This window comes from Rhinopithecus bieti, unplaced genomic scaffold (assembly GCF_001698545.2).
Source record: "Rhinopithecus bieti isolate Rb0 unplaced genomic scaffold, ASM169854v2 scaffold_21703, whole genome shotgun sequence".
Taxonomy (NCBI): Eukaryota; Metazoa; Chordata; class Mammalia; order Primates; family Cercopithecidae; genus Rhinopithecus; species Rhinopithecus bieti.
Window position 1 is genome coordinate 5,898,633 of NW_016812332.1, and position 10,208 is coordinate 5,908,840.

Below are 10,208 nucleotides of genomic sequence, written 5' to 3' on the forward strand. Positions count from 1 at the left end.
GGGATTTCAAGTTTTAAGTTGTGATGAGTTTCAGTTCCAAAATCTCACAAAGGACAACCTTCATCTTATTAAAAACAATGATAAATATGAAAGAAAATAATCCTCAAAAGTTTTGAAGTGTGTTTCTGACATAAACTAATTTTAACGGTCAAAGTTGGAGACAACAAATAACACAAGATTACAACCCATTCGATGCAAAACTGTATTATATGCCACACCAGACTGTCATGTGTTTTTTCAGAAGGTTAGTTGAGGGATGATAGGATAGGCCAAGGGAAATGAGATGTTCATACTAGGCTTCAGGAAGCCTTTACAAAGTTCTCTCTCCATATATCCACCTTCATGTCTAATATACCTAACAAACTTCTAATCATATCCATTATATATAATTTGGACATGGGTCCAAGCAGAACTTTCACTCCAGTACTTTGTTTCTATGAATTAAAAGAAATCAGTTTTACTGTTGACTTCAAAGTATGATGTTCGTCATTAAAATTCTATTTATCTGTCACCCAAATAAACACTTATAAACACAAATAAGTATACTTATTTAATGTGGCCAAAAAAAAAAAAAAATACTCATGCAGGAAAACTTTCTTCTATATCTATATCCCTTTACCTTAGCACAAGAGTTCAACTTTCTTTTTAATGTTTGGTAAGCAAAATTCTATACTTCCCCTGTATTAATACATTCTTAATCCACAAATAAAATCCATGGCAAAAGCAAACAATAAATCATCACCTTTTTTTCAGCTTGGACACATGCCTCTCTTTGAGATATTTTGGTTCAAAATGTGTAATGGGGATTTCCTTTGCCTAAAACCATTCACTTGGACTTTATTACTATTTTTAATATCAGCCATAAATTTGGCTTTTAACACAATAATTTTTTTGTGAAATGTTTTTATGCTTCATTCTGGAGAACTTAAATTTCAAGAAAACTTGGACCTCTGGTGAAACTGTTTTTATACTAAGAAAATAAAATCATGTCTAATTGCTTAAAGGAGACAATTAAATTGGCTGTCTTGGTCTATTTTTGTCCATTCCCCATTTGTGTATATTTGGTTCCAGCTCTTTTAATTTTCCTGGCCCTTATACATTTTTCTTAGGCCTCTCTCTATCACTCGACTTATCTCTCTCTCTCTCATGCATTCTTTTTGTGGTAATTATTTTTTCACCATAAAGATCCTCTTTCTCGCTGTTTCCCTCTCTCCACTCCACAACCCACCCTCTTCTATTTTTCCAATATTAAGTATTCAGCATTTCAATTTCAAATCTATTCCAGTAAGCTTGCTTCTCCCTTAGGATTTTTTTCCTCCCCCTGAGCAACTCTCTAAGTGTTTGCTGATAACATCTTAGGGCCAGATTATTTTTCACTGGGCCCATTGTAAGAAGTAACCAGCTTATTCCAATACTGCAGAACACATTTCAGACTATACAATTGTAACAAATGAACAACTTGTCTTCCACAGATTCACCACAGGATCCAATTAGTTACTAAACCTTTTACTAGGGTTTTCTAATTATTTTCTGCAATTATAGCGATTGGGCTGCCTGAAACAACTCAAAAAATGTTTTCATTTTGTCTCACATATATACACATATACAGTATATGCATACATATGCATATGGAAAGTTAAAACAAAATTATGATTGTAAGCAAAAGGAACAAATCTCTAGATTGAATTACACAGACATTTAAAAGGGAATCAAATAAATACCTCTACACTGTAAAAATTAAAAAAAGGAAAGAGGCATTTTACTTCTGAATATCTAGAATTCTAAATTGTTATAATTTTAAAATAAAATATAAACATTGGTCTGCAAATCATTACAACAGGTGATCACTTCAGCAAAATCTATATTGCAACTTCAGCACATCTTTATTAGAACTCTTTCATTGTGGGTAAACAGCCACAAAAATAAATGCTGACTTAGAAAGTATAAATACAAATATTTAAACAAAAATTTTGCAGCATTCATAGCGCAAATTGTACCTGAACTGAAGGGCTCTGTGTGTCTATATATATTACATATGTGTGCATTATATTCACTTCTATCTAACCATATACATATATTTATTTATAATTTGCCAAGCTCTATTAACAATATACCTGAAACAAAATATATAAAAGGCATTCTATTAACGGATTTGGAAATAAACACAGGGTAAAAAGCTATGCACAGAAAATTAAATTATATCTCTTTTTGCTGTATATCCACAGAAACTTACAGGTATCAGCTGAAAAGCCTATACTTTGTTTAAAGCTAGGGTTTATTAAATAGGCTGCTCCTTGTAAAATTTGTTCACAAAGGGAAAAATACTATTTTCATTTTTAGAGTCAGTTCAAATTAAAGGAGCAGTTTAAATTTTAGTTTGGCTGAAAAGCCTTTGAGTTCCCTATAACTTGATTGTTCTTTAAAATTTAACTCTACTTAATAAAAGAGACAAAAGTATCAAGATATATATGAATTTAGCCTATTTTTTATTTCTGTGTGTTCATAGTAAACATTTTTGTAAGTGACAAACACGGGCATATGACCACAGTATCACAATCAAGAAATTTTAAGACAACATTAACAATCACTCAAATTTATGCGGCATTTGCGCAACACAGGTTACATATTTGCAAGGTTTACCTATAAGTACAATAGGTATTAACATTTCACTACATTTAGAAAAAATAAAAGTGACCTGTTAGTGACCACATACATCAAAATATACACAACACAAACTGAAGGCAATCGTTAATTTTGTCCCCTTCTAATTCAATTGAATGGGCAGTGTTGCCAACTGAAACAACTTTCTTTTTTGTTTGTTTTAATACTTAGTATACCAAGTGCATTTTCTAGAACCCAATCTTTGGTCTAAAAGTAAACAAAAGAAAAAAAAAAACAGTTCTTTAAAGAAAAGGACAAAACAATAAATGGCCAAAATAATTTCTTGGGCACCTTTACTACGAATGCTTTTTAAATACAAATTACAGTTTAACATTTTAAAACTCTCCCCATAATTTAGGTTGTTCTCAAGGTCTGCGTCCACCATATAGTTCCATGATAACTTATAATACTGCACACATGGAAATCTGGCGGCTCTTAGAGATAGACTTGTCAGGTTTGAATGAAATGGCAAAGCAGTCACTATTTAGATACACATTCTACTATAATTTTGACTTCCAAACCTTATATTCTACAATGTATTCTCCCCACATTGCACCTCGCTGACACTCCACACCTTGTTAGAATAATAAACAACCCTAGAGACTGAACAAACGTACAGAAATGGGAGGGGGGGGGCTTAATAAAAAATACCTGGACTTATTTTTTTAATTATCATTTACAATGCAAATGTGTGTAAAACGTTCACTTACAGTCTGGTCCCAGGGATGTTAATGTATTAAAGGGTTGGAAGAAGACCCCTGATTTTGATGTGTGAAATAATCAGACAGTCCCCCGGACAGTCCCGTCGTAAAACTTGGCAAAGAGGGTCTTAAAGACTCACAGGGCAGGGTCGAGGGGGCCTGCGGCGACGTGGAGGAGGACGCGGCCCTGGCGCTCATGGACGTGCTGCTCTGCGAAGTCATTGACGGGTGCGGGACGTGGGGGAAAAAGTAACTGGTCTGGCCCGCGAGCAGGTTGACGGAGCAGGGGTTGAGGGAGTAGGTCCCGGAGCAGGGCACCGACAGGCCGCAGGGCACCGAGGCGGCGAGCGCGGCGGCCGTGAGGTGGTGCGTGGCGTACGGGATCTCCCCGTTGACCAGCCGGTCCACGCTCAAGCCGTTGGCCGTGGAGAAGGAGTGGTTGTTGCCCAGCGAGTTCTGAGTCAACACGGAGCTGTAGGGCATGGGGTGGCTGGGGTAGGCCGACGTGGTGCCGTTGTAACTCAAAGTGCTGCTGGCGCGGGGGTGGTGCAGGGACAGGAAGGGCGACATGGGCCAGTAGAGGGAGCCGGCGCGGTCCATGAAGGTGAGGCCAGTGGAGGTGAGGCGCGCCCCGCGCTTGAAGGCCAGCTTGGCCCGCGAGGTGGTGGAGCGGCGCCGCAGCTTGCCCGTGGTGCCACCGATGAACACGTCGTCGCTCGACGGGTCCAGCATCCAGTAGTTGCCCTTGCCCGGGTCGTCGTAGTGGCGCGGCACCTTCACGAAGCACTTGTTGAGGGACAGATTGTGGCGGATGGAGTTCTGCCAGCCCTGTTTGTTCTCGCGGTAGTAGGGGAAGTTCTTCATGATGAACTCGTAGATGCCATTGAGCGTGAGCCGCTTCTCGGGGCTCTGCCGGATGGCCATCATGATGAGAGCGTTGTAGCTGAACGGCGGCTTCTCGTACTTGCCGTTCTTCTTCTCGCCCTCCTTGCCCCCCTCCCCGTCCTTGCCGCCCTCGCCCGCCCCTTCTTCTCCTCCCCCCCGGCGCCGGCGCCCTTCTCCTTTCACGTCCGGCCTCTCGGCCGACGGCGGCGTCCCTGGGCCCGCCGCCTGGCTCCCCTTGCCGCCCGCCCGTCCGCTTGGCCCGTCCAGGGCGGCGGACGGTGGTGGCGGCGGCGCGGCGGGGCAGCAGCTGCTGGGGCCCTTGGTCGTCGTCGGGCGGCGGGGCCCCCGCGTCTGGGGGGCGCGCTGCCGGGGGCGGCGGGCGGGCGGCGGCGGCTGCTGCTGCTGCGGGGCGGCGGCGGTTGCGGGGCGGGCGCGGGCGGGTGGTGGTGATGGTGGTGGTGGTGGTGGTGGTGCTGGGTGGTGGCTGTTGTGGTGGCCGTGTTGGCTTGCGTGGTGGTTGTCGTTCTGGACCGCTCGGGGCCCAGGCTGTTGATGCTGAACGAGGACTTGGGGATCATTTTCCTCTTTCCCTATCTCCCATGTCCGCATCACCGTCGTCGGGGGAAACGGCGGCGGCGGCGCGGGAGGGACAGCGGGCGGCGGCGGCGGCGACGGTGGGTGCCGAACGGGGCGCGGGCGGCGGCGGCAGCGCGGCACTGGCGCTCCGGCAGCAGCGCAGTTGGACCGCAGCTCGGGCGCTGGCAGTATGTAGCAAAAGCAACCACCCCTCAGGAATTAGAAAAAAAAAAAAAAAAAAAAAAGAAAAGAAAAAAAGAAGAAAGAAAAAGAAACAACACCGCCCCGGGGTGTTGAAGCTCCCTCGCTCCCAACTGTACTTCTTGGTCTCCCCCCGCCTCCCCCCCCTGCTTCCTCTCCTCCTCCTCTCTTCGCAGCAGCAGTCACAGCCAGCAGCAGGCAGCGCCCAAAGGGGGGGAGAGCCGGGCGCGGGGGCGGGGCGTCCCGGATCGGCCGCGGCGAGGCTGGAGCAGCGATCGAGGCGGCTATAGCCACAATAATTTTCCGAGCTACAGGCGCACACTTAGGGCTGTAAAAAATTTTGGTTTAACCTTTCCTACCGTGGGCCCAATCAGAGCCGCGGCGTGCGGAGCGTCTCTCTCGCCGTCACCAATCGGAGGGCCGGGCCCACCACCCCCGCCCGCCCTCGGCTGGCCGCCCCTCGGGCCTCGCCTCCCCCTCTCCGCGGGCCTCGGACCCCGCGGCCGCGCGAAGCCGCGTAGGGATACGCCGGCGGGAGCACGCGGTGCCGCAGCCCTTCCCTGCGCCCCCGCCACCCCCTCCACCCAGCCGGCTCCGCTCCACCGAAATTCTTCTCCTAGGGCCAATAGCTCACATTTCCGGCTTCCTCCTCATTGTACTGGGTCATTTTCGTTTGAGCGTCAATATTTGTCCTTAGTGATTAAAGTTTGTATCCAATTTTATTTTTGAAAGCGGGGGTGGTGGTGGTGGTAGTGGGAAGAGTGGGAGTGCAGGGAGAGGATGCGAGAGGGCAGGAAATGGAGGAGGTAGAGGCGAGGCACTACTTTTCCTAGTCGGCCCTGCAGGCCCATGTCTGGCATTTCTGAGCTAGTAAGAAAATTGTGCCCTTTGTAGGTAATAGTCTAGCGCAGCTTTGGATAAAGGGGGAGAGAAGGCCCACTGCTGGCGTGTGTGCGGGGGGTGTCCTTTACTTCGGGGGAGAAGGGTGTGGGAGAGCTTTGGGAGCGATGAGATGAGGAGGAGGAAGTGGGCAGAGGAGCGCGGGGCCAAACAGGGGTTACTTACTCGATTCCCGAGGCCTGGGCGGCGGCGAGCTCCGGGCTCCGGCGCCGCGGGGAAGCCGGGCCTGGGGCTCCGGGTGCAGCTGCGGCGGGCCGGGGCCGCTCAGTAGTGGGCGCCTCTGATGGCCTTCCGAAATGAGAGGTGCCCAGAGAGAAAACAGTACCAAACAATCTCGAAATAAATCAGGTAACACATGCTGTATACGTGTGTCTCTTCCTTTTCCTTCTCTCCTGCTCCAGACCGTCGCTCACGCTTGGGGTGACTCGATGTCGTTTTCTCCTGGCCGCTCCAGCCTCAGCTTCTAATCCGAATTGGAAGCGGGTAGCTGCGAGCGATCACCCTGGAAATATTTTCGTTTTGCTTGTTGACATTGGAGGGAAAATAAGGGTGGGCGTCTATTTCTTTCCGGTTTTTTTTTTTTAAGCCTTCCTATTTTCACTCCCTCTTTTTTTCTTTCCGTTTCTCAAATGCTTTTATTTTGTGCGGGCCTCATTCCTGAAATAACAGTATACTGGAGCCATCTCTTGCCCACCCTGAGTGCTGTTGGAAAGCACCGGGGAGCCTTGGGAACGTGGATCCCACGGTCCCAGCTTCTTGGGCTTTGGAACTGGGAAGGTTCGGTTGAAGGTTGAAGTGAATGGGGAAATTGCGAATCGGGGGCTTTAAAAGGATCCCGTGGCCAGGGGCAGGGCTAAGGCCCAGCATTTCCCAGGGATTGGAATTTAGTGGGGAGCACATTGATCAAAGGCTGTTTCATCCCACATGGGCACGAAACATACCACATTTTACGGAGGATGTAGCCCCAGAGGGAGGTGGAGGAGAAGCATAAATGAAAAGCACCTTTTCCTTCCTCTAGAAGGTAAATAATTATAAAACGTAAGCATTTCTTCATTTTGATAAACTCTCATTAAGATATCTGGCAGATTTGTATTTAAGAAAACTAAGGAGGGAAAATTGGTGCTTATGCTTGATGGTAAAGTTAAATTGTAACATAAAGAATGCAATTGATGAATACTCAGGATAATAGGGGGTTATTCCATCTTCCCCACCCCTAGTCTTAAGATAGAGAGAGAGAGAGAGAGAAAAGGTTGGGGCGGGGGGTGGGGGGAGGAAACTGGAGAGAATAATAGATAATTACAAATAGCTAGTGAATTTTAAATATGCATCTTTCAGGAATGCCACAAAGGAGCTTTGAATATTGGACTAACCTCAAATGTCCTTCCACTGTATGTATGTATCTTTTCCTATGTCTACGTATCTTCTCATTTGAAAACAAACTATTTACATGGGGAAAAATTCAAGGGTTCCAGCAATCGGTGTTGATAGTGACATGGCCCCAAACATTGATTTCCAAGCTCTGGATTTCTCGCAGGGCCGGGTGAGCTAATGGGCTTTGCCTACCGGCTGGAGAGATCTGTGGGCCTTCCCCTTCCTACTCACTTTTCCTCCTCCCACTCTTCTCCCCTCCTCAGGCCCGTTCTTCTTACTTTTCCTCAACTCTCCTTCCTCCCTCCTCCCTCCTTCTCCCTTAGCTCCCCCCACCTCTTCCCCCCACCCTCCATTCCTCTGTCTCTCCATTCCTCCACCTACTCCTCCCAATTTCTCCCCCTACAACCCCCCTTCTCACCACCACTTATAATGGCACACAGGGCTCCCTCTGAGGTGGACGGCCCGGTACGTTTTCGTAGTCGGTCTAGCGTGAAATGATTCGGTGTAACCGGATTCTTGGGAAAGGACAGGTTACGTAAACATTTACTGATGTGGAGTAACTATACTATTTGTACTCTGATATGCAGGAAGGAAAGTGTTGATTAACACAGAAGAAAAAAAAAACGAAATTAGCTGATTGCATGCTCATAAGTGCAAGCTGTCATTGAACTGCTTTTAAAATAGACACAGCTGGGTGTTTGTGTTGAAAATTTCTTGTGTTTTGCTAATACTGAAATAAGCATGATTTTGTATACCAAACATTTTCAGATCATTAAAATTTGTAATCTGTGCTGGTTTTAAACACAAAGAAAAGAAACAGAATCATTTCGATGTAAAATTTGCTGATATTATATTAACTCAATCAGGTCTGTACAAATTGTGCATTGTGCCTCCTAAAATCTGTTTGATCAATTTAATACACAAAGTGCCAAACGTGGGTATTGTTTGTTAACATTGGACATTTTATTCAAATCCAAGCTCAGCAGCAAACTGGAGGAGCTTTCCTTCAATACACCAGCTCTGACTGATGAATTTTTAATGTTTTAAGGTGTTTCTTAGGTCAAAGCTGAGCGTGCATTGTTTTGTAATCTTGTATAAAATTTTAGCAGGTGGAAATGTTTTTCTTCTGTTTACTTTCAAATAGCAAAAATTAGGGTTCACTAATGAGCACTGTAATAATCTGATTTTATATGCTAGGAGCTCATATTGACTGGGAAAATGTTTTTCATTCAAATTAAGACTATGTTATGTAGTTTAAGGATTGCATGAATGCAAGTCTCTCAATAGGATATTATAGACATAAATAGTATATAGTTTAATGTAATATTTAAAAATCTATTCTTCCTAATGACAAAAGTTATTTGTAATCTGGCAAGAAGTGAGTTTTAATTCCTTTTAATAATTTTAATTGCACTTTATGTCGAGATGGTGATATATATATATATAGCTTGTTCAACAAAACATGCACTGTTTACTCAGTGCCCCGTGTTTGTCTCAGCAATAGCTTTTTAAAAGAACTGCTACTAGCTGAAATGGAGGGGGAGGGGGGCCCTGGACAGAGTATTGTGCAAGTTGAAAGTCTCTGGATGGGGCTTTGTATATCCTACCGGCCAATTTGGGTGCAAATTGGATTTGAAGGCCTGCCTCTGTCCACCTAGGGCCTCTTCCCTAAGCACGTGAAGCCCAGTCTTCAGCCCCACTCAGTCACCGTGATTACCTTCAGAAGACAGAGGGAATCCAGTTGTCTCAGACCTGAAACAAATTCTCTATCATTCTAATTTTTTTTCTCATGACTGATGTAACCTTGATCTTTTACACAGACATCTACAAATGTGTACTATTAATGAGTAAACGCAGAAGTCAAAGTAAATGTAATTTTCTGGTATATATCACAGTAAACTCTCTTGCTCTGTCTGCAGTCCCCAGCTCCCCCAGAGAGGTCAGGCCCTTTAAAGAGTGAGCAGCTCCAATGGAAGAATTGCTTAGGAAATGAATTAGATTATTCCTTCTGGAGTTTTAATTAATAACCAAGGCTCCACAGCATACTTCATCTTAGTAGGGAGCAGAACATTTCATTTTTCCGTTTGGCAGTATTATTTAAGTCTTCTTTAGGGCCTCTCCCGTTTTCCGTCAGTGATTCGCCTCTTTTCTTCTTGCTAGCTGCTGGTTAAATGAAGGTGGGCCCCATTTACCTAAAATCCACTCTGCTCTCCATTCCCTGGACAGGGTGTCCTTGGTGTGGCACCCAGCGCCAAGCTCTAGCTAAAATTCTCTTCCTGCAGATGCACAGAGAATTTCTGACCTTGTGACGACTGGGAGTGACGAGATCCCATACGGAGGCATCCAGGTATTTCCAGAGATCCTGTGGCAGGTGAGGTCTGCCCTGGCTGGAGCCAACTCGTCTATAATATCTTCCTAACAGCAGGTAATGGTGCTAACATTTAGTGATTAGAAGTTACTCTTTAGCGTGTTGTATCCTTGTTCTGTGGGTTTTGGTTACAGGTTATACGATTAGGTTTGCAAGAACAGTAGTGAACTAAACTTCTCAGTAAGAGGTCTTCACACCAGGGAAGTGTTACTTTTCTGCAGCAGCCCTGCCTCGTCACTCATTAGGGAGCTGCAGGTTGTCAGCGGCTGCTCTCAGCGCGCGCACGCGCACCCTCAACGTTCCCGGGGGCGCGCACATTCGCGCGCGCGAGCGCGCGCGTGTGTGTGTGTGTACACACACACACACAGACACACACACACAGCACTAAAACTAAATTAAGAAGCCTATGATTAAGACAAGCGTCTACTAGGCCTGTCATTTCAGCATCCTTCCATCATAACATTGTGGCACCGGCAATTTTGCTTGAGAACCTCGAGTAAAAAAAATCCATGGGAGAGCCTCATCTATGAGAGTGGAAATGTTTA

At 45.6% G+C, this 10,208-nt stretch overlaps 1 protein-coding gene across 1 annotated transcript; it reads right to left on the minus strand.

The window, feature by feature from the left end:
- Positions 1 to 1,860: 1,860 nt before the first annotated feature.
- Positions 1,861 to 5,039, minus strand: FOXG1 (forkhead box G1). The gene has a single exon (XM_017895916.1). The coding sequence runs from the start codon at positions 4,854 to 4,856 to the stop codon at positions 3,390 to 3,392; it is 1,467 nt and encodes a 488-aa protein (XP_017751405.1). The 5' UTR covers positions 4,857 to 5,039; the 3' UTR covers positions 1,861 to 3,389.
- Between the last annotated feature and the right edge of the window lie 5,169 nt (positions 5,040 to 10,208).

Bases quoted from the DNA above. Each gene is read 5' to 3' on its own strand.
- FOXG1 (XM_017895916.1), bottom strand. From the start codon at position 4,856: ATGCGGACATGGGAGATAGGGAAAGAGGAAAATGATCCCCAAGTCCTC.